The sequence below is a fragment of the Podarcis liolepis genome (genome assembly GCF_965112155.1).
Source record: "Podarcis liolepis genome assembly, chromosome: 15".
Classification (NCBI taxonomy): Eukaryota; Metazoa; Chordata; class Lepidosauria; order Squamata; family Lacertidae; genus Podarcis; species Podarcis liolepis.
Genome location: NC_139566.1, coordinates 16,881,527 through 16,904,824, shown reverse-complemented (window position 1 = coordinate 16,904,824; position 23,298 = coordinate 16,881,527). Strand labels below are relative to the sequence as shown.

At 49.0% G+C, this 23,298-nt stretch overlaps 2 protein-coding genes and 1 long non-coding RNA gene across 5 annotated transcripts in view; 2 read left to right on the top strand and 1 right to left on the bottom strand.

Annotated features, from left to right (window-relative positions):
* The first annotated feature begins 5,035 nt into the window (after window positions 1-5,035).
* On the top strand, window positions 5,036-16,966 carry LOC310694641 (solute carrier family 22 member 6-A-like). Its single transcript, XM_083477943.1, has 10 exons — window positions 5,036-5,757; window positions 7,074-7,177; window positions 8,877-9,031; window positions 10,030-10,198; window positions 10,642-10,765; window positions 11,932-12,044; window positions 12,509-12,723; window positions 13,111-13,219; window positions 14,170-14,373; window positions 15,715-16,966. The coding sequence occupies exons 1-10, from the start codon at window positions 5,341-5,343 to the stop codon at window positions 15,794-15,796; spliced, it is 1,692 nt and encodes a 563-aa protein (XP_083334069.1). The 5' UTR covers window positions 5,036-5,340; the 3' UTR covers window positions 15,797-16,966.
* On the bottom strand, window positions 14,393-22,962 carry LOC310694688. 3 transcript variants are annotated; one of them, XR_014519786.1, is made up of 3 exons: window positions 22,764-22,962; window positions 19,380-19,575; window positions 14,393-14,942 (listed from the first exon to the last, which is right to left on the bottom strand). It is a non-coding gene; the product is annotated as an uncharacterized lncRNA (long non-coding RNA). The 3 variants fall into 3 exon arrangements; XR_014519787.1 differs by lacking the exon at window positions 22,764-22,962 and adding an exon at window positions 21,978-22,176; XR_014519788.1 differs by lacking the exon at window positions 22,764-22,962 and adding an exon at window positions 21,533-21,933.
* The window catches only part of ATG2A (autophagy related 2A), a 40,483-nt gene continuing 39,438 nt past the window's right edge, over window positions 22,254-23,298 (top strand). The window contains 2 exon segments of the mRNA XM_083477869.1: window positions 22,254-22,497; window positions 22,500-22,528. Coding sequence (XP_083333995.1) covers window positions 22,359-22,497; window positions 22,500-22,528 — 168 coding nt within the window. The 5' untranslated portion in view covers window positions 22,254-22,358.

The window sequence follows — 23,298 nt, the reverse complement described above, 5'->3', positions numbered from 1 at the left end:
TGCAGAAGCCCTGGGAGGTCACCTGCGCTGTCCCCTTGGCATTGCACCACGGGGGAGGGCAGAGCCCCTGCTTTGCCCGCTGGCGTCTCCAGGCAGGGTTGGGAGATCGTCCCCTGCCAGTCAGTGCAGGCGGCACTGAGCTAGACGGATTAGCGGTCTGACTCGGTATAAGGCAGCTTCCTACACCCACAATGCAAGGTTGGCTGGGCTTCCCAACCCAAAGCCTTCGCTGCTCTGCTCTTCTTTTGCGCGATGGAGTTGGTCTTTAATTGTACCCGCCCGACGCCCCGCTCGATGTTTTTTTCCTTTGAGATCTCGCCGCTGCTTCCTGTTACTTGGAAGAGGAGAATAATAACCTCCACCGCCCCCCTCCGATGCACCACTCTTAATCGCATCGATGCTACACATTTTATCAAGGCCAGTCGTTTAATTGACATTGACGCTGACCTTTGCAGGGGAACAGGGAAGAAACAGGTGGATTGACACTCGCGCCGCTCTTTTTGCGGGCAGGTGATTGCTCTTAAGCGCGCGCGCGCACCCATCTCATCTGCAAATATATATATATATATATATATCTGTTGAGCGCAAGGATTAATGCAAGGGAGCACTTGCTTGCCTGTGCATTTAAGCTGTTGCAGCCTCCCCTCCTCGTGGCGGCTGCGGCTGTCCGAGCCGCTCTCCGGGGGAAGAGTTGAGTTGCGAGATGAGCGATAATGGGCCCATTAATCCATTTAGGCGCTGGCGATTAGCGCTGTCTCATAACAGGCCCGGGAAGGGAGGCAGGCCAGAGGGGAAGTACAAGAGAGTGCTGGTTGGCATCACCCTTGTGGATTTTCTCCCCACGGTGATTCCCATCTTGCAGGTGGAGGAGGTTAGGCAGGCAGCCAGATCCTGTTCATCAGTCCTTTTGCCCAAGAAAGCCTGGCTTTGCCTAACACCGACTAGTGGCAGAGGCAGCCTTTATTTATATAGCTATCATTCATTTGGATCAGCAGTTCCCAAACTTTTGAGGGCCACTATGCCTTTGGTTCCATAAACTCATCCCTAATGCTTCCTCCCCTATAAAAAGCATTATTCAAAATAGCTTTTTGCACAACCCACTAAGGAAGATTATAACACAGTAAAATTCAAAGCAGTAACAATTAATTGCATATTTATTCAACATCCAAATAAAACTATTTGCTTTAATGAATTCAACAAAATTTATGAACTTGATCCAGAGAGACCCGCTTTTCAAAGTCTGACAGTCTCTTACACCTCCACACCCCCCCACTACCCCCTTGCCTCTTAGTGCCCACCTAAGTAATCCTACCCCCCCCCCAGCACTACTGTCCACTTTGGGAACCACTGATTAAGATTTTTAAACAAATGTAAAGACCACAGCAATTAGCCATCAAAGCGGTGGACAGGGTAGAAACAATGAAATGCAGGAATACAGGCTCTGAGAAGAATGAAATCAATTGAGCAAAAGAACATGGGTAGGCAACCTAAGGCCCAGGGGCCGGATGCGACCCATTTGCCTTCTCAATCTGGCCCCCGGGCGGTCTGGGAATCAGTGTGTTTTTACATGAGCAGAAAGTGTCCTTTTATTTAAAATGCATCTCTTGGTTATTTGTGGGGCCTGCCTGGTGCTTTTACATGAGTAGAATATGTGCTTTTATTTAAAATGCATCTCTGAGTTATATGTGGGGCATAGGAATTCGTTCATTTCCCCCCCCCCCAAAAAAATATAGTCTGGCCCACCACATGGTCTGAGGGACGGTGGACCGGCCCACGACTGAAAAAGGTTGCTGACCCCTGCTCTAGAACACTAAAACCACCCATACAAACTCTAAAAGCAGAAGCATTTCATCAGCAGTTTCCACTCGGCCTCCTCAGCTTGCAGAACTGGCACTGTTACAGGTGCTACATAATACTCATTCCACATTTGTAAGAAATCGATGTTTTGGTGCAGCAGCACCTACACTTTGGAACTCCCTGCCTATTGACGTCAGGAAGGCTCCTTTGCCACACTCTTTTTGGCACCTGCCAAGCTTGCCCAGACACGGTAGAATGTTGGAAGTGTGTTTTAATCCTTTAGTTCCTTACTGATTTCAATTGTTTTTTAAATGTTTTAAATAGCTGTTTTGGCTGTTCTTACTGGGAATGTTATTGTTTTGTTCTTTTGTGTGAACTGCTCTGAAGGGGTCTTCTTTCTTTCTTTCTTTTTACAATGAAGCAGTAGGTTACACACCTCACGTAAAGCCCTTCCAGAACAAAACAAAAATGCCTTTGAACTGCAGTGGCCCTTTTTCCTTCAAGAGATCGAAAATAAATGCTGTTATACCAATTTGTGGGGCAACCACTGTTGGGAAGTTGTAGGAGAGTTGTCCAAAACTCTCCTGGCGACCAGGGCAGCTGGCTGTCAAAGGCTGCAGAACAGGTAGGTCAGTGTGGAGATAGCCAGGCCTCCAGGTACCCTGGTCATAAGAGCATAGGAAGAGCCTGCCGGATCAGACCAATGGCCCATCTAGTCCAGCATCCTGTTCACAGAGTGGCCAGCCAGATGCTCTTAATGGGAAACTTACATGCACGAGAGCCCTCTCCCCTCCTGCAGTCTCCAGCATTGCTACCTCCAACCATAGAGGCAGAACCCACCATCATGGTTAGTTCGCCCTTTCCATGAATTTGTCCAGTCACTTTCAAGCCTCACACACTCCACCTTCATTTCAAAGGAAAGGTGGGCACAGAGATCAAAGGGACAGAGACAGTTTAGGAATCTGGAGGCCACCTCCTCTTTCTGCCTTAAAGCCATAGAAGCCTTTCTATAACAACCTGAGTTGCACTTTGTCTTCCAGCCGCTTGGCAACCCATCTTTCTCCTGGCTGCTGCTGGCTGCCCCCTCCAAGTGTGCTCCCTTTGCCATCTCCTTCTGAGCAGCTGTGTGGATTGGGCCCAAAGGGACAGGGCAGGCGAGTGGGCATCTTGCTCGAAGGTGCTTGAGAACCTGGAGCCAGCCCTGTTCAGCTGAGCAATAGCCTGCTGCTAGCATATCATAATCTCCCTCCCACTGCACCCGCTCACATCCTCTGCGTCGGTGGCTTTGTCCTTCCTCCTTAACTGAACTCATTAGGCATCTCACAGGAAGAAGAGTTGCCCTATGGAGCAACTCCAGGGCAAGCCAGGGATGAATCTGGCAGAACTTGCAGGCTCCCTGGGCGCTGACCCGTGGGCAGAGATGACGAAACTTTGAGGTTGGAACGTGCAAGAGAAAAGGCCCTGGCTCACCCCAGAGTCTGCTCTGGATTCCAAGAAGCCATCTGCAGGTTCATAGTATGATAGATACATAGAATCATAGAATTGTAGAGTTGGAAAGGACCCTGGTACCAACTCCCTGCAATGCAGGAATATGCAGCTGTCCCATATGGGGATTGAACTTGCAACCTTGGTGTTATCAGCACCATGCTCTAACCAACTGAGCTATTCAGGCACATCCAGAATAACTTAAGAAGAGCCTGCAGGGTCAGGCCTAGCGGCCACCTAGTCTAATGTCCTGTTCTCACCCGGGTCTCCCAGGTCCAGCATTCTAACCGCTCTATTATATATATGCTATTTTAACACCCTGTGACTTATAACTGGAAGCGGCATTGATCCTGTTTTTTGCAAATGTTTCTTTGCAGTATATATGGCAAATCTTTTAAAATGAAACAGTGCCCTTTGCATGCACTCAGAGGCAATTTTTATTCATGTCCAGCTCCAGCACCAGTACTAAACATTTGGTTTGAGTCCAGGTAATCCTGACTCAAACCAAGTGTTTGTGTATGCAGAGTGTCTAGCTATTTGTCACTGCACTCCTCAAATTGTGCAACAGAAACAAGCTCTGCATCATCACATGCCTGGAGGAGAGACCTGGAGGAAGTCGCCCCCATTGGAGAAGCAGGACAGGGTGTGTGCCATTGTTTGTTTGTGAAAGAGGGACAGAAGCAGTTTCTAGGAATTTGCAGCCCAATGGCCATGATTCAGGGCACAGGGGAAGCGGGGCAATGGCCTCGTGCCTGGCAGGAAATAAGATGGTTAAATCATGAATCATTAACTATTTGTGTATTACTCTTTCTTCCTCAGACGTAAGTAGGTCAATTGGGGGGGGGACCAAATAAGGCACCCTCAGTTTATTGTGTCTTTATATTGATTAACTGGGGGGAACCCTTGCATAATGTGCCTGTGTTTGTGGGGTGATGGAGGGGAGAATCCCTCTAAGCTGCCTCTCCAGTCAGAAAGAAAACAGGGAGTTGGGGGGGGGGCTTTAACAGGGGTGGGCCAAGGAATCTCTTCTTTAGCTCCAATATCTATAGGAAAAGGGAATGTTATGAGACCCACACACTGCCAAAGGAATTTGAATCAGAGCCAACCCTATCATTAGGTATGAGGTATCCACCCTTGGGCAACTGATTCTGAGAATCCTGGAAGGGCAGCAAGTTCTTTTTACCTCAGTAACATAGTACAGTATTATGCTTGTGGGATTTTCTGCATCATGTGGCAAAACAGCTTGCTGCTGGTCCTGGACGTGATGCCTTGGGGAGGGAAATCTGTTGCTCTCTTCATATGGTACATTTAAAGTGCTAGGATACCCAATTTAAACTGCCATGGCCTCCCCCCCCCCCATGAATCCTGGGAGCTGTAGTATGTTAAAAGCCACCATTCTACGATTTGTTAGAAGCTACCATTTGTTAGAAGCCACCATTCTACGATTCCCATAATGCCCTGTGTAGAGGAATGGATTGCTAAACACTCTGGGAATTAGACTTATAGAATCATAGAATCATAGAGTTGGAAGGGACCCTGCGGATTCCAGCCCAACCCCCTGCAATGCAGGAATATTATTTACCTATCCAACTACCTATCCAATTATTTACCTATCCAACCAACTGAGCTATCCTACCCTGAACATGTGGTTCCGGGAGTGGGATAGGGGGTCTCCTAAGAAATCTCAGCACACCCTTAATAAACAACAGGCCCCAGAATTCTTTGGGGGAAACCATGGCTGTTTAAAGTGCTTTAAATGCTTGATGTGAATGTGGCCATTGGGTTGGGCTAGACAACCATTGGGGGTCCCTTCCAACTCTACAATTTTACTCTCCAGTTGCATCTTTCTCAGCAACTGGGCACTGCATGCTGCTGCAGACCAGGAAGAGAGCAGGTATCTGTTCACACATATACACCCATGCGCACAGTCCTAGCCACAGCCACCCCAATGGTCTGGTGGTGACTGATTAACCCACCTCCCCAACCTCCCTCCACATCCTTCCTCCTGGCATAAAAGGGCACCCTGCGCTTGAGACAAAGGTAACGCCAAGAGGAAGGATGTCTCCTGCCAAAGGCCTGCGTCGCCTCTCCCTCTGCCCCAAGGGCCCCGTAGCTGCTATCCCCTTTGGGGACCTGCTGGAGAAAGTGGGCAGCATGGGCCCCTTCCAGTTCTTTTCTGTCCTGCTGCTCACCTTGCCAGTCCTGCTCCTCGCCAGTCACAACCTGGTGCAGAACTTCAGCGCCGCCTCCCCGGAGCACCGATGTCGCCTGCCGTCGCCGGCCAACACCTCCCATCACGGTCACCCTCTCTTTCTGGACCAAAGCATTTGGCCGGACAGATGCCACCGCTTTGCCGTCAGGCTGGCCCTTGATGCCAATGGCTCCCTGAGCCAGGATAGGGACCCTGAGCTGGAGCCATGCCGGGACGGCTGGCAGTATGACCGCAGCACTTTCACCTCCACCATCGTCACCGAGGTATGAATAACATTAACACCCTTCCTCCGAAGAGGCAGGGTAATACGCCTGGCTTCTCCCCACTTTTTATGATCACAACAGCCCTGTGAGGTAGGTTAAGTGGAGAGAGAGGTTGGCTCAAGTGAGCGTCATGGTTCCATGGGGATTTGGAACCAAGATGAGAGCTAGTGGTGGTGTGGTTAGAGGGCCAGCCTAGGACCTGGGAAAGACCAGGGTTCAAATCCCTACTCGGCCGTGAAGCTCACTGGGTGACTTCAGGCCAGTCCCTGCCACTCAGCCTAACCTACCTCAGAGGGTTGTTGTAAGGATTAAATGAGGACAAAATGGGGAGGAGAAGTATGTGGGCCACTTTGAGCTCCTTAAACAATATGGGATAGAATCAGAGAGTTGGGACCCTGAGGGTCATCTAGTCCAACCCCCTGCAATGCAGGAATTTCGACATGCAGCTCCCCATCCAATTTGAAACCATACCGGACCCTGCTTAGCTTTGTGAACAGGGTAGCAGTTTTATTGCTGTGCCACTATATAAATAAATAGCCCCAGGACTCCCTGTCTCTAGCCCAACACTCACTTTGGAACCCCAGGCAAGACCCAGTTCCAAATGACAAATATGGGTGGCCTCAAAACATAATGTCACAGGGAGACTGCAGGGAGGGTGACAACAGACAAGGAGGGAAGGCTATCAGATGCCAAGGCAGCCTGGCAGCCCAACTTGGAGGCAGCTTTGAAATGTCTCAGGAGGCGATGTACCTGTTTACCCTGGCCTTTGACACCAGTGTTTTGTTTATTTGTTTTATTGCTTTTCTATCCCACAATTTTTAACCAAGGAGCTCAAATTGGCAATCTGGGTTCTCCTTCCCTCATTTAATCCCCCACAACAGCAACTCTGTGAGGTAGGTGTTCCATCAGGGTCACACACCCAGTAAACTTCACAGCCCAAGTGGGGATTTGAACCCCTGTCTCTTCCAAGTCCTAGTCCAACACTCTAACCACTACACCACCCTGCCTTCAGGACCCACCCTATTACAGTATTGTGAATGCAATGTGTTTCAACTGTTTTTCATTCTGAGTTTTAAACTGTTGCAACCCTCTCTGGGACTTGGTGAAGGGCAAATAATAATAATAATAATAATAATAATAATAATAATAATAATAATAGTAATTGATACTTGAGTGGGGTTCCCCCCCCCAGTCTTCACCCACTCCCCTCCATTGCATGCTGCCCACAAGGACCAGTTTGTCAGCTCATGTTTTACTGATCTCCCCCTCACCAAAGGCTGCCTCATCAAATCTGTCTCCCTCTCTCTTCCCTGCAGTGGGATCTGGTCTGTCACCTACAACCCCTCAAGAGCCTGGCTCAGTCCCTCTTCATGGGAGGGGTCCTGGTGGGAGCCTTCATCTTTGGAGACCTCTCCGACAGGTAAGAAGCCAGCCTGCTCGCCTCACCTTGTTCTTCCACTGGGTGGTCCCACCTCCCTCAAAAACCCTAACCTCTCCTTTTGGATCTGTCGGCGTAACACACACATAGCCACAACGGCTATCCTCTGCCTCCACAATGGAGGCAGCAATGCTTCTGAATCCCAGTTGTTGGAAACAGCAGGAGGGGAGAGTTGCTCCTGTGTTCGAATCCTGATTGAGGTTTTCCCACTGAGGCCACTGGCCACTAGCCAGATCCATCAGGTTCTTCTTGTGTTCTTACTCTCTCTCCCAGACATTGACCCTTTGGATTCAGCTTGCTCCCCATAACACTCCAAATCACAATCTGTGTCAGAGGTGGGGAACTGGTGTGCCCCCGCCCCCATGTTTCTGGACTGCAGGTCCCATTGTTGTTCTCCGTGGGTCTGGGGCTGGTGGGAGTTGGGGTGCAGGCACACCCACAGGGCCACAGGCTCCCTAGTGGCATCAATAATCCAGCAATGGGAATCTTGCAGCGTTGCTCGATGGGCCTGTAATTGATTCACAAGCCTCACTTAATCATTACTGTATTAGGTTGACAGGAAGAGCAGAACAATGCAAGACCAGCAATCGGGTCATTTAAGGCCAAAGGCCCATCTAGTCCCACATGCTGCTCCCACCAGGGCCAGTCAGGTGCCTTAGGGAGTGTGATCCACAGGGCCAGCCCAAGAAATGATGCTGCCTAAGACCAGGGACAAGATGGCTCCTCCTCTTCTTCCAGGAATGAAAGCTAAGCAGACTGCCAGCTGCCAGTTAACATCAACTTCCTCCAGTATACCAGAGAGCCAGTGACAATGACCTTGTTCACACACCATGCCTATAAAGAGCTATCCTGCCACTTTGAACAGTTATGGCTTCCCCCAGAGAATTATGGGAGCTGTGGTGGGCTAAGGGTGCTGAGAGTTGCTAGGAAACCTCTACTCCCCTCCCAGAACTACAATTCCCAGAGTCCGCCGTGAAGAGGGATTGGATGTGAAAACCACTCTGGGAACTGTAGTTCTGTGAGGGGAATGGTGGTGGGGTTTCTTCCTGTCAGCAGCCACCTGTCGGCACCCTTCGCAAACTACAGCTCCCAGGATTCTTTGGGGGAGGTAGCCCTGACTGCTTAAAAGTGGCACAACAGTGCTTTAAATGTATGGTATGGATGTGGCCTAGCTTCAAGGTTCAGAACAGGCATATACTGCTCTGCCCACTCCCTCCCCCCCGCCCACCAAGTATGGACCGCCTGAGGCAGCAGGGCTCTCCTTCCTAATGCTGAACTGTGGTTACTTGAAAATGGAAGTGGAAGGTACCAATTCCACAGCCTATGCTAGAGGAGGAGAGGGGAGGCCTGAGCACACAAGGCCTGTTGCAACCCATTCCTCGTAGTCATGCGAACCCTCCTAATATTAATTCTTTATTGAGAGTATTTATACCCCACTGTTCAGCCAAAAAGGCTCCCAGAGTGGCTTACATGCTACTGGTTTAAATGTAATCAGTCGCTGAGCCTGCAGGCTTACAATAAATAAAAAAAGACAGGGCACACAAGGGAAGGGGGAAAGGGAGGGAAGAGGAAAAAAATCAAGCTCAGGCACCGTTGTTCTTCTAATGACCAGCTAGACCAGTTCAGCAACTTCCCCACAAGGCATTTCCCAGAGCTGACCATTGACATCTTGGCTGTACAGGTTTGGGCGCCGTCTGATCCTCATCTGGTCGCTGCTGCTGGTCGCTGTCACGGGGACAGGGGCTGCCTTCTCTGCCACCTTTGCCACCTACTGCATCTTCCGCTTCCTGAGCGGCGTGGGCATCTCTGGCTTCCTGCTGAACTACGTCTGCCTCAGTGAGTGCCACTGGTTGTGCCCCGGAGACAACCTGGGATGATGGTGGAGGGGATGGAGGAGAACAATACCCTCCCTGCTCTGAGGAAAAGGCCTTTGCTGAAGCTGGTCTTTGCTTCAGGGGTGGGGAAAATCTCCCATGGCTGTCCCTGGCATTTCCCCATTGCTCTTTCCACAGTTGCTCAGCTCTCTGGGGTCAAGGGCAGAGGAGGGTCTTCTCCGTCACTTTTGTCACCTTATACTTTTATTAAATGTCAGGGATTGAAAATGAGGCCTTGCCTGTGTAGAGCAGGTGTCCTGCTGCAGACCAATTGCCCCTTCCCATAATGTTTGTCCATCTTGAGATAGCCAGTGTGGTGTAGTCATTAGAGTGTCAGACTAGGACCTGGGAGACCAGGGTTCAAATCCCCACTGGGCCATGAAGCTCACTGAGTCTGACCTTGGGCCAGGTAATGCTTCTCTCAGCCTAACCTACCTCACAGGGTTATTGTGGGGATTAAATGAGGACGAGGACCTGGGAGACCCGGGTTCAAATCCCCACTCAGCCATGAAGCTCACTGGGTGTGACTTTGGGGGCCACTCACTGCTTCTCTCATCCCAACCTACCTTGCAGTGCTGTTGTGGGGATTAAATGAGGAGGGGGAGAACAGTGTGTGCCACCTTGAGCTTTGATAACAACAACAACAACAAATCTGTAGACACCCTATACCCTCAGGTCTCAGGGCAGCTTACAAGATAAAATCACAATATAAAAACACAAAATACATAATAATAATAATAACAAAAACCCAATAACCCCACAACACATTTTAAAAGGGCATTGGATATGTGATATAAATGCAATAAGTAATAATAATAAACCTGTTATTAAAAAAAAAAATCCACCAACCAATATTCTCCATGTATAAGCACACAGCTAGAGACATTGTTGAACCCCCTTGGTTCCTCCAGGTCCAGCTCCATATTCAGACTTTGGGATTTCCTGTTCTCCCTTCCCCAGGCCTGGAGTGGGTGCCCACCAAGCATCGTGCCACGGTGGTGGCCACACAGAGTTACAGCAGCACAGCTGGGCAGGTGCTCCTTGCCGGCCTGGCCTATGGCCTCCGCGACTGGCGCTGGCTGCAGCTGGCCATCTCCGCACCGTTTTTTGTCTTCTTCGCCTACTCTTGGTGAGTCTGGGGTCCCAGCCCCTGTGGCTGAAATGGAGAAGGGGAATGAAGAGTAAAAGAGCACAGGAGCTAGGCTGCATCAACAGAAGTAGAATGTCCAGATCAAGAGAAGTCATATTACCGCTTATTCTGCCTTGGTCAGACTCCATCTGGAGTCCTGTGTCCAGTTCTGGGCACCACAATTTAAGAAGGATGTTGACAAGATGGAAGGTGTGCAGAGGAGGGCAACCAAGATAATAAAACCAAGCCTAAATGGAGGAGAACGGTTAAGTGAGTTGGGGGTGATTAGCCTGGAGGAGAGGAGATGGAGAGGCGATGGGATAGCCATCTTCAAATATCTGAAGGGCTGTCACACAGAAAGTGGGAAACGCTTCTTTTCTGCTGTCAATACGTATAAATGAATAGATGGTCAGTTTCAAGCAAGTCCTGGGATTCCTCCTCAGGTGGCTACCAGAATCAGCCCGGTGGCTCCTTATGAACAATGAGCGGGAGGCCGCCCTCCGCAACCTGAAGCGTGTGGCCAAGATCAATGGGAAGGCAGCTACAGGGGAGGCCGTGGTTCTGGAGGTGAGTGAAGACCCTGGTCATCTCTGGTTGCAGCATGTCCCACCGCCAAGGCTCAGTCTGACAGCTGAGCGTTCCTGGGTCCTGGTGGAAATACGTTTCAGGCACACATCCTACTGTGTTAGTGTCCAGTGGCGTAGCGTGGGTTGTCAGCACCCGGGGCAAGGCAAGTAATTTGCGCCCCCTAACCCATGGATTTGCGCCCCTAACCCGTGGATTTGCGCCCCCTAACCCTAACCCCCAGATGTTGCGCCCGGTGCGGCCGGCCCCCCCTGCACCCCCCACGCTACGCCACTGTTAGTGTCACACAACATTCATGTGTGGTTTTGGCAGCTACTGGGCACCACACTCAGAAATGCTGTGGACCCTCCTTCCCAGAACAGCCTTGGGTCCCAGATCATTGTCTAAGCTCGCTGGGGATGAAGGGTTTTGTAGACCAACCACATCTGGGGACCCAAGGCTGAAGGTGAACACTGGCCTAGGAGATGGGAAAGGAGAGAGGGGGAGATCAAAGATCACCCCACAGATATTTAGTTGCTGACAGTCCTGAAAAGTGGGGCAGGGTCGCTGAGAGTGGGTTTGGGCCCTAGCAAATGTTTTCCAAGGTCCGCCAGCAAGGTTGGACCAACTAAGAATCTTTACAGGGGATAGAAAATAAAATGTGTGTTCAGAGTTTTTATGATAATACTTATTGTTACATGCCTCCTCAATCCCTCAGCAGTGTGAGCAGTGCTGGATTTACGTATAAGCTAAACAAGCTATAGCTTAGGGCCCCACTCTCTTGCCCCCCCCTGATATACTTCTTCTTAATTGTATTTCAGTTCAACAATTACTTTGATAAAATACATATTTTGTTATATTCAAATAGCTTTAGATAACTATTTGGTCCATAAATTGCCATATAGCATATATTCAACACAAAAAGAGCAACAATTTGTTGTTGACAAAGGACAGCTGGACATATAAAGGGCCCCATTACCTTCAGTAGCTTAGGGCCTCATCAAACCTAAATCTGGCCCTGGGTGTGAGATTCCAGGGGTCTTGGTCCTTACCCAGGGTTCATTTTTCCCTTGGAAATGAGGCACAACAGAGACTGTGGTGTCTCAGCCATGATATCCTCTTCCCCCTAACCAGTGCACTGAGATTTCTTGCCTTCTGTTCCTCCACAGATGTTGGAGACCGAAGTGGCGAACAGCACTTCAAAGAGGGGCTCCCACTCCTGCTTGGACCTCTTCCGCACTCCGACCCTGAGACGCATCTCTTGCTGCCTCATGTTGATAAGGTACCCCAAGAGGCTCCCAGAATGGGCTGGGGCAAAAAAACAAAACAACAGGTGGGGTAGGGGGCAGAAGCAGCTACAGAAGAGGGGTGGGCAGCCTCAGGCCATGTGTAGGCATCAGGACTCCCCCTCTCCCAGCTTGAATATGTCCCTGATCTGTGATGATGCCTTTTACATCCATGGATGGAGAAATAGGAGGAACCTCTGGCCTTGGCATGGCTGCAATGTAGCCCCCTATACAAAAATAATAGCCACATCCAACTGGCCTGCCCACTTTTGCCTCTAGCCTACAAACAAACAGCATGTGGACCTCGAAGGGGTGCCTACAGGGGGATGCAGACCTTGGGAGGTCCTCCACCACTGATGTAGAGGTCCGCTGCATCTCCCGGCGACTCTGCCAGAATGCTGGCCATCTCAATGCAAGGGGTGAGCCTCCCTCTGACCCCTTCCTCCTTCTCCCCACACAGCTTCTCCATCAACCTGGCCTACTTTGGCCTCTCCATGGACCTCTCTGTCTTTGGCCTGGACGTCTTCGTGGTCCAGCTCTTCTTTGGGACCATCGACCTGCTGGCCAAGATGGGTTGCGCCCTTTTGCTGGCATTCTTCGGCCGAAGAACCATCCAGAGCCTCTCCCTCATCCTGGCTGGAGTTTTCCTCTTGCTCACCCTTGCGGTACCCTCTGGTAAGGAGCAACCTCTGGCTGAAGGGGCTGGGCGTGAGCACCCCCCAAAATAACCCTTGGAGAGGCTTCTTTTGGAGCAGTCAGTTCACAGCCGAGATGTTCCAGGACAGGATGCTGCAGCAAGAGCCTCTGAAAAACCATGGGGTTGGTTTTCCGACCCTGTGCAAGCTGAGGGGCAGAGATTTGGCTACCAGAGAGTGGGGTTAGGGGTCTGGGGTGGGGGTCCGTGTGCCTACCGCTACCACACCGTACAATTGGGATGTGTCTTCCTGTGAAGATGGAGCAAGAATTCTGACTCGCTTGATTCAGATTCCTGTGGGGGTCCCTTCCAACTCTAGAATCATGATTCTAACCTATTTTTCCTCTTCTCCCACTATTTGTTTCTAGAAATGTTGACAGGCCGCCTGGCCCTTGTGGTGCTAGGGAAAGGCTGCCTGGCGGCCTCCTCCATGTGCCTGTATCTCTATGGCGGGGAGCTTTTCCCAACTGTTGTGAGGTGAGCTCAGCACTGGGCAAGGATGAAAAAAGTGTGTGCATGTGTGAACTGGATCTTGACCCTGGGAAATAGTGGCTGCCCCTTAGAATCAGCTCCTGCTCCCTGTTTTATTAGAGTATCAGCCTTGGACTGGGGAGGCCCCTCCTCAAACCTCCACACAGCCTTCCTGGGTGACCTTGGGTTAATCGCCACATCTCAGCCTAATGTACCTCACAAAGGACAAAAAACAGGTGGAAGAGAACCATGTGTGCTACCTTTAGACTCTTGGAGGAAAGGACAGTTATAAATGTACTCAGTATTTTTTTGAGTAAAAAACAACAATGACAACAGGGTACTGGTACTCAGATATTGATAAGGGTGCCACCATAAAATGGCTGCCACTGGCAGCAAAAAAAGAGACACAGGGGCGCAAAGTGGTGTTGTCCAAACCCCTGAAATTGAATAGGTTTATATGAATGCTGGTACTCAGTACAGTTCTGAATACTGTCAGGAAAAAGGCCTTTGATGTGTTCAAAAACAATTTTAATAATAATTTTATTATTTGTACCCCGCTCATATGGCTGGGTTGCCCCAGCCACTTTGGGCAGCTTCCGACACATAGAAAAACATCAAGCATTAAAAACTTCCCTATACAGGGATGCCTTCAAAAAGTTGTATAGAATAATAATAATAATAATGGATCAGGGGTAAGATGGAGAATCCATGAAAAGGGATGTTACTCAGCCCTAGCCTTGAGAAAGTGTTGCTTGTTTTTATTTTTATTACATATTTTGTGGTTTCATATCTTGATTTTGTTCTGTGAGACCCCCAGGTATAGGGCGGTATATAAATTCTAGTCATCATCATCTAATTCTGATATGTGTATGTCAAAGCATTGCAGGCAGAGAGCCTCAAGTCCCAGGAGAGGCAGGTGCTCTGTCAGATCTTACTCCTGCTCTTTTCTTTGGCAGGCAAACGGGCACCAGCTTCACCATGGTGATGGCCCGTCTGGGTGGCATCGTGGCCCCAGGGGTGCTGACGGCCGGCGACTTCCAGCCCTTCTTGCCCCTGGTGATATTTGGCGTCACTCCCATTGTCTCCGGCCTTGCCGCTGGTTTCCTTCCCGAGATACACAACCTCCCCCTCCTGGATACGGTAGAAGAAGTGGAAGAAAGGTGGGTCTTGTTTTCTCTCCTCTAGGTGTGTGTGGGAGTGTCTAGGACCACCAGCCGCTTCTTCCCATAAACCAGTGCCCCTCTACCCTACCCTAGGCAGAAAGTATTATTCAGAATAGCCGACCCTGTAAAGAAGATAGCAACGCAATAAAATTCAAAGTAGTAACAATTGCACGTTTATTCAAAATCCAATTAAAATTATTTGGTTTAATTAATTCAACAAAATGGATGGACTTGATCCAGTGATGCCAACTTTTTTAAATTTGATACTTGCCTCCTGCACCCCCCCCCACTGCCCTCTTAGTGCCTCCCTAGGTAATTCCACTGCCCCCCAGCAGTTTCATGGAGGACAGACCTGTTAATGGCTGCAAGCCATGATGTCTCAGCTCTGTCTCCACAATCAAGAGGCGGCAATGCTTTTGAGTTTGCTGGAAGCCACAGGAGGGGAGAAGGCTCTTGTGCTCGGATCCTGCTTGCAGGTTTCCCACAGGGATCTGGTGGGTCGCTGTAAGAACAGGATGCTGGACTAGATGGGCCCCCTTTGGCCAGATCCAGCAGGCTCTTAAGTTCTTAGTTTGAGAAAGAAAGAAAATCCAAGGCCATTGATATACAGTACAAGACAATATCCTTTTACAGCAATAATGGTATCAATATACAGCCGGACAAAATGTTTCTCTGTGTATACTGTTAAACACTAATCAATTTCTCAAAAGCTTTCTACCCACACAGCTGTTCTCACAATCTTTCCCTTTCACCAACCACCACACCTTTAATAGGGCTTTTTTCTTTCTTTGTTACACATCCTTATGCACAACAGCCAGTATTAGCCAAACACACCAGTCTTAGTAACAATCATAATAGCAGCCAACAACAAATAATAATAATAATAATAATAATAATAATAATAATAATAATAATAATCAAAGCCCCTCTCTCTTCTTCCTATGGTGGAGAAAGCTTGTTGTTTTATCAACCTTGAACATCCAATCTGGAGGAAGAGTCCAATGTGACACAAAAGCTGGTGCTCTGCACTTCAGTGAGCAGTTAATGGGAATAAAATGTGTTATCTCGCCTCCCTCCTGTCTGCAGCTGCTTCTGTGGGGCCAAATGCAGCTGCTTTGGTCTCTTCCGATTTTCCGATCACATGCTCTTTCCTGTCTCATTTCAAAATGATTCTCTCTCCCTCTCCCCGTGCCTCACTTTAACATCCTTCCTTCATGCGCATCGAGCTCAGCTCTGTTCATATTCTATTCCCTTCCCGAAAGGCTGCATTTCCCATCTCCTCTTCCTCTCACCAATAGGAGTATCTGCTTTTAATACTGTTGAATGTCATGTTCCTAGAGCCAGACGGAAACCCAAAGCAGTTCTCAAGGAGACGCAGGAGAAGAGCAGGGCTCAAGTCGTCTGGTCGACATACTTCTGAGCTTCAGATGTACAAGAAACAGGATCATTCTCTGGGAGCCAGCCTGGGCAGGCAGAGCAACATTCCTTACTGGAGCTCAGCCTCTTCTGAGGGACTCTGTAGTGCATGGGACAATTAGGCTGTGGACATCCATATCCCAGAGAGAAATGGAACCTTCAGGAACACCTTCCTGCCTCCTTGCCCACCTGTGCAAGTGAGCTCACCGCCTGAGGGCCTCCTCCGAGTGCTTCCTCCATCTGAAGTGTGATGGGAGGCGACTGGAGGAAGGACCTTCTCAGTGGTGGCCGCTCATTGATGGAATCCTCTCCCCAGGGAGGCCTGCCAAGCCCCTGCTTTGTAACCTTTGTGGTGCCAAGCAAATACCTCCCCAGAGAGCCAGTGTGGTGTAGTGGTTAAGAGCAGTAAACTCGTAATCTGGTGAACCGGGTTCGCGTCTCCGCTCTTCCACATGTAGCTGCTATGTGACCTTGGGCTAGTCACACTTCTTTGAAGTTTCTCAGCCCCACTCACCTCACAGAGTGTTTGTTGTGGGAGAGGAAGGGAAAGGATAATGTTAGCCGCTTTGAGACTTCTTCGGGTAGTGATAAAGCGGGATATCAAATCCAAACTCCTCTTCTTCTTCTTCACTCCAGCTTTTTAAAACTTTCAACGGTGATGCTATTGCTGCCAGTTTTATGGTTTGTACTTAAAGATAATAATGATTCAGCAAGCATCAAAGCGGGCACTCTGCCTTTCTCTCACATACACTCCCCTTGTCATAACCAGCCCTGCCCGACTATTTCTCCATCTTGGTTGCCAGACCACCTTTTTGTCGTTGGTTGGACAGAAAGTTGGATGTGGAAATTGCAGAGACTGGGATGAATTTTCTCAGTCTGGGATTCGAGAGACTGGTGGGATGGGAGGTGTGACTTATCCCCTAAACTGACAGATGGATGGAAAGGCCGCTGGAACAACCCCAAGACTCTACACATACCTGCCTGTGGGAGACAAATCTCAGAGGAATACAAGAAGAGAGGCCTCCCCCCTGGGTTGACAGATTAGCCAGCCTTTCTTGACTTGCTTGCACGACTCCTCTGCACAGGGGCTTTGCTTCCAGAACAAGTCCTGAGCATTATTTATTTTGTGTCTATTGATAGTTGATTGTTAATAAATAAACAGTTGCATTTGTTACCTGGTGGTGATGCCGAGTTCTTGGGAAAGCATAATATTGGGGAACTACAGAGCATTAGAGCTGAGAAACATTAAACACTGATGCTCTTTCCACAATGGGCATTTGTCGTGGAATAGTCACACTTTGTATACTCCCTTTTTACAGGGCATCTGCACGACATCATGAACAAAGCATATCCCTCTCACGTTTTCAGTTCTCCCTCCTCACTGAGCTCAGAAAATCTGACTAGTTATGGCCCACATATATTGCTCTAGACATTTCTCTCTCTGTGGTCTGTTTCTTCTTTCTAGGAATCAGCTCTGTCACTTAACCCCTTCACTTTCCAAACAATATCAGGGGTCAGGGCTTCATGACTGGGAGTACTTAACACAATGGTTGCCCAATGAAAATCAGGGTCCTTCCCCCCCCAACATTTGGGGCTGGGGAAATATTGGCTACAAAATGTTATTTGGGTTCCAGAAGTCTGGAAGCAGAGCTGCTATTCCATTTATAGTTTAAAGCAGATTAGCAAGGATTAGGCGCTGCTAAATTGTGGTGTGTGAAAGGCTCCTTTGTAAGTTTCGCCTGCTGAGCAGTATGAGTCCCTTATCTCAGGTGTCCTCAGTAAGACAGTACTGGAAGACAGTAGCCAAAGGTAGCAATGCAGAACCCTGTTCATACCTCTAAACAAAAGAAAAAGAGCTGCAGAACTGAAGGGAAGCACTACATGTCCTCTGCCACTGGTCAGTAACACAAAGTCCACGCAGAAGGCTGCTTCCCTCACTGCCCAGGAGGAACATTAAGGCAATGATGGGACCAGTATGACCTCATCCACTAGCCAGAAAAGGAGCAGGGAGCAACTGGCTTCCCCTCTCCATGCAATCCCTGCCACAAAGAACACTTACATCTAACACTCATTTTCTTCTACCTTCTTTGTTCCTTGTATGTTTCTTCTATTAGACTGGGAGTCAGTAGCCGAGTCCGGTCTTGGCTTTTAATATCTGTAGAGCTTTGGAATTTTTAGGTGCTTTATAAACGTTAAATACTGCTATCACGGGACGGGGTGGTGGTGGGGCTAGCTGGAAAGCTAAATGGTGTCCTAATTCTGAGTCTCTGATTGCCCTGGGACAAAATCTAAGCAGAGTGGACCCTATTGACGTCCAAACAAGAAGTTTTATACGGTCTCATCAGGGTGATGATCCAAGGAACATGGGGACCAAAAAGCAAATCTGCAAGGTTAGATCTTCAGGAAGACATAGACAGAGCTCTGTCTGAGGCTTTATTTATTTTTCATTTATTTTTAACATTCTAGAACCATTAATCCTTCTGAGAAATCCACTGAACCATGCCTATTATCCTTTCTAGGCCTGGTCTTAGCCCTCCCTGCTTGGTGCTGGTCAAAGATTTACTTGGGAAAGTTACCAGTCTGCTTAGAACCAGAGTAAACATGAGCTGAAGAACTTGAGAACTGGGGGAGGGCAGAATCCGAGCTGGTGTCTCTCCTCTCCTGTGGGCTGCAGAGAACCTCTTTCCCAGTTGCCCAGGTCTTTGTCCAGCTGGTCAAGCTGACAGCCCTGGTGAACCTCATGGCTTCAGTACAGTGATCACTTACCTATCACCAATAAAAACTGGGGTAGGCTTGCCTAAATGAAAATGTTTTTAGCAGGCACTAAAAAGGGGACAGTGAAGGTGCCTGCTTGATATATCAATAGGCAGGGAGTTCCAGAGGGTTAGTGGTGCCACACTAAAAGACCGAGTTCTTTTAGTTCTGTGCCATTGACAGTCCTGCCAATTTAACAAGCTGAGTGGGCATATGTGGGGTTAGGCGATCTCACAAATAAACCGATGCCAAGTTGTTAAGGGCTTTATATATACAGATAGTAACACCTTGATCTAGGCCTAGCAGAACAGGCCTAGCCCAGCAAGGGGAGTCTGCAAGATGAACTGAGCAGGCTGGGTGAGGAGCAACATGAAAAGTAAGAGGCAACACTGTAGAATTTTATAAAATCATGCATGGAGAAAGGGGAGTGCTTTTTTCTAGGAAAAAAAGGTGCCTCTACTCACCATGAGGGGCCGCGGGTGGCGCTGTGGGTAAAACCTCAGTGCCTAGGACTTGCCGATCGCATGGTCGGCGGTTCGAATCCCCGCAGCGGGGTGCGCTCCCGTCGTTCGGTCCCAGCGCCTGCCAACCTAGCAGTTCGAAAGCACCCCCGGGTGAAAGTAGATAAATAGGGACCGCTTACCAGTGGGAAGGTAAACGGCGTTCCGTGTGCTGCGCTGGCTCGCCAGATGCAGCTTGTCACGCTGGCCACGTGACCCGGAAGTGTCTGCGGACAGCGCTGGCTCCCGGCCTATAGAGTGAGATGAGCGCACAACCCTAGAGTCTGGCAAGACTGGCCCGTACGGGCAGGGGTACCTTTACCTTTTACTCACCATGAAGTTGTTACAGTAAGCGCCACACTTTTAACATATCCTCTGATGTACCCTTGTCTCTTCTAGATAGCTCCCTGCTTTTTGTATCAACTGCAGAATGATGGCCTTGTAGCAGCCATGGTGCCAAATATTTGGTAGGGTTGGACCGTGTAAGAGGAGGTCCTACCATCCTGATGAACATCAGTGATGAAGTTGTCTGTGTAAGCAGAGATGATCTTGATGAAGTTACTGTAAGATTCACCTAAGAGAATCCTTTTTCACTTGAAGATATTAAAATTGTGCTTAAATCATGCTTTAGAGGAAGTAGTTCATCCGGGACTAAATTTTCTTGAAGATATTCACGAAAGCCATGAATTGCTTCCCTTTCATCTAAGCAAAACTTTTGTGCTAGTTTTCTGATTTCAGTTTCACCAAAGGTTTTTTGCTTTCTAAACCAATATTTGGAATTGAAAACCTTGGCACATCCAGGCAAATCAGCATCGTCTCCTTCAAGTATACACTTTCTAAGAGTTTCTTTCAGACTTTCATAGAAAGCAGATGAACTTATTGAATGTCGTTTTTGTGGAGCTTAGTCCTTTTGAACTTCTGATATTCCTAGGCACTCAAGATGAGGGATTAATGAGCTTAAAATTCATCTTGTATATTGTAAACTCAATCAAATCTAGGAAAAGACTTATTGGAGCCAAAAATTTGGGAAGAACTACGCAAACAATAACAGTCAAAGTTGTTCTGTTACCCACAGTTGTCGGTTCATCAATAATTAAGGACATTTTGTTCTTGAGTTCACAATGTTGTTTATCAATGTTTTTCTCATTTCATCTGCAATATGGTTTACAACATTGACGCAAGCATTTGTAGAGTGAAGGATACAGCCCATATCTAAGTCATTAAGTTCCTGTAACTTTATTTCATCTTAAAAGTTGTTAAATGCTTGATTTTCTTTGGCAACTTTATAAGCAGTACAAAACACTTTGGCTGTTACGTCTTTATAACAAGTAAGGCTATTTAAGATGTGATATTTTATACAAGGATCAGAAGTAGATTCAATACTTTCTGCTGCCTCTTCAGCCTTCCTTTTTTTACTCACTGGCATAATTACTTGTTTTACTCATAATGAGTATATAAGCAGGCTGTAAATGGTCTATAGATGAAAATTAATCATAAGCACCATAAATACCTGTGAAATTTAAGTTTAAGCAGTGCCCCCTAAGAGAAGCAGCTTGCTGAACCTTCAAGAAAAAGCATTTACCACTTACAAATTATAGGTGAAACGTAATCCAGAAATTCTGCCTTGACACTTCAGAGGAAATACATTTAGAATAGGGAGCACACACCCCTCCCCACCTTTCATATGAAATAGGTAGGACAAGGCTTCCCGACCTACCCTAGTCCTATTTATAAGGCATACTGTATTCTTTTTTTACCCATGGTGCCACCACTACTGTGTGATGGGGGAGCTATTTTATTGCTCTCTCCAACTTTCCTGGGGGAATTAAAATAAGGACACAGTCCTTCCCCCAGAAAACCCACACAATATTCCAGGAAGCTTGGGCTAGTGCAGTTTCCCCCAAACTTGGGTTGCCAGCTGTTTTCGTACTACACCTCACTCATCCCTAGCTAGCAAGATCAGTGATCCGGGATGATGGGAATTGTAGTCTAAAAAACAACAACCCAACAACAGCTGGAGACCCAAGTTTGGGAAACACTGGGTTAGTGACAGCTGAGGAAAGGCCACGTGGCTGCGGCAAAAGAGCATCTTCTCTCTCTGCCTAACCCAAAGGGATCCTTTTAATGCGTCCCCTTCAGAACGGCCCATCTCAGAAACCCGATTCTTCCACACTGCACCCCTTATTCTACACCCACAAGCAAGAGGCAGTCTTCGTGAGACACCCCATTCCCTCACGTGACAGCTCCTGCTTTTTAGGGGGGGCGCAGAACCTACGCAATTGGTCAGTTAGTTAAATATTTTTATTTACTTGATGGGGAGGGACACAGCTTGCCCCCCTGCCCTGCCTGGCTTTCTCCTCAGCCCCCCCCCTAAATTAAGTGAGGAAATAAAAATACTTAACTGACCAATTCCGTCGGTTCTGCGCCCCCCCCAAAAAACTATAAAGCCTGCCCCTCCCTAAAATAAATATCCTGGCTATGCCTACAGCCAAGAGGTGACCGGAGGCGATTGACAGAAACTCCTTCTCCGCAAGCGATGAATGAATCAATTTATTGCAGTCATAGATCAGAGATGCGGATTGTGATAGAGATGGCTGAGGCTTATGTTTCCCGCGCTTTTTTTTTTAAAGCGACAACTTCCTGTTTTCGGTCCATTTCCCTTCCCATGGCAAAATTTGACAGAAATGCTGCCAGGGGAAATAAAAAAGGTGATAAGAGAAAAGCTTTTTCCCCTCTCTCGGAGCCCTAGAATTTGAGGACATCCAATGGCGCTGAATGTTGGAAGGTTCAGGGCAGAGCAAAGAAAGGCCTTCTCCACGCAGCGTATAGTTAAACTATGTTATACTGTACCTCTGCTTTGAGGGAGCAGCACACCACTATAAAGAAAAACCCTCACTGATTTTTACATCCTTTATGGATGTTAATACATACAGTATAGCGTGGGAAGTGTTCCCGGAAGTTGCCTATCCACAAAGCAGCGCGGGTTACTCTGTTCAGCTTCTCTTGTATAGAGATACAGGGGACTTATTTCGCGCTCGCGCATCTCCACAACGGGGACTTATATCACGCCCGGCGGGGGGTTGTGTGTTTTCCTTTCTTCCCCCTTCCGCGTCTTATCCCCGCCCCGAGCGCGACGTCATCCACCCCCCGCTGCTGCTCGGCGAGCCAATGAGACGAGCGCAGGAGGGCGGCGGGGCCAATGAGCGCGCCGGGCCGCCAGCGGGGCCGGGCCTAGGGGGCCAAAGAAGCCGGGCGCGGAGCCGGGGCGTCAAGTGATCGTGGCGGCCGGGCGAGAGGCCGCCGGGGCCGGCCATGTCGCGATGGTTCTTCCCGTGGTCGAGCTCGATCAAGAAGCGCGCCTGCCGGTACCTGCTGCAGCACTACCTGGGACACTTCCTAGAGGAGCGGCTCGGGCTGGAGCAGCTCAGCCTCGACCTCTACGCTGGCGCTGGAAGCTCAGCCGCATCCACCTCGACGTCTGGGTGAGGCTCACGAAGCCCCAGGGAGGGTGGCCCGTCCGCCTCTGCCTCGAGCCCGGCCTTCTTGGGCCTCCCCACCCCCGGGAGTGGGAGGAAGGGCAGGCCAGGAAGGGTACCCCAGGCAGGCAGTCCCACCGGTAAAGCACTCCATCCCCTCACTCTTTGCAGGTGGCTGTGGCTGAGCGGAGGGCTTGCCTCTTGCTCTCCAGTCGCAGTCGCCCCGCTTGTCACGGCCTACCTGGCTGTCCTTCCTCGGTCAGGCGTCCTCCGGTTATGAGTTATAAATATCTGCCCCATAATATGTCGTGCCAACTGGGCTTCCCAAGGAGAATAAGGTGGCATCGCTGGGGTACTTCTTCCTGCCCACAGCAAACCTCAGGGTGGGGTGGCTGGCCCAGGAGTTCACATGTCTCTCCCGCCTCCCATGTTATCCTCACAACAGCCCTGTGAGGCAGGTTAGGTGGAAGGTGTGTGCATTGGAGTAAGGCCACCTAGTGAGCTTTGTGCCTGGTTTGGGATTTGAACCTGGGTCTTCCCAGTCCTAGCTAGACATTCAACATTACATTTTTAATGCTGACACCTGCCCTGGGACCTTAGGGTGAAGGGCAGGTGATTAATAAGAATACAACACCACCACACTGGCTTTCTGTAGAACACACTGAGCCTCTTCTTTAGTGGGCTCCAGGAAGCACCCCGCTAAAAGTGTGGGCTTTCCCTCCAGAGTTATGTTTGTTGCCCTAGCTGGGGTTGGGGTAGGGTGGGGTGAGTTTCCC

What these genes read in the sequence shown, in the direction of transcription:
- LOC310694641 (XM_083477943.1), top strand. Translation starts at nt 5,341, where the DNA reads ATGTCTCCTGCCAAAGGCCTGCGTCGCCTCTCCCTCTGCCCCAAGGGC. An exon ending in CCTCCACCATCGTCACCGAG is followed by an intron (nt 5,758 to 7,073) that starts GTATGAATAACA and finishes TCTTCCCTGCAG; the next exon opens with TGGGATCTGGTCTGTCACCT. An exon ending in GGGAGGCCGTGGTTCTGGAG is followed by an intron (nt 10,766 to 11,931) that starts GTGAGTGAAGAC and finishes GTTCCTCCACAG; the next exon opens with ATGTTGGAGACCGAAGTGGC.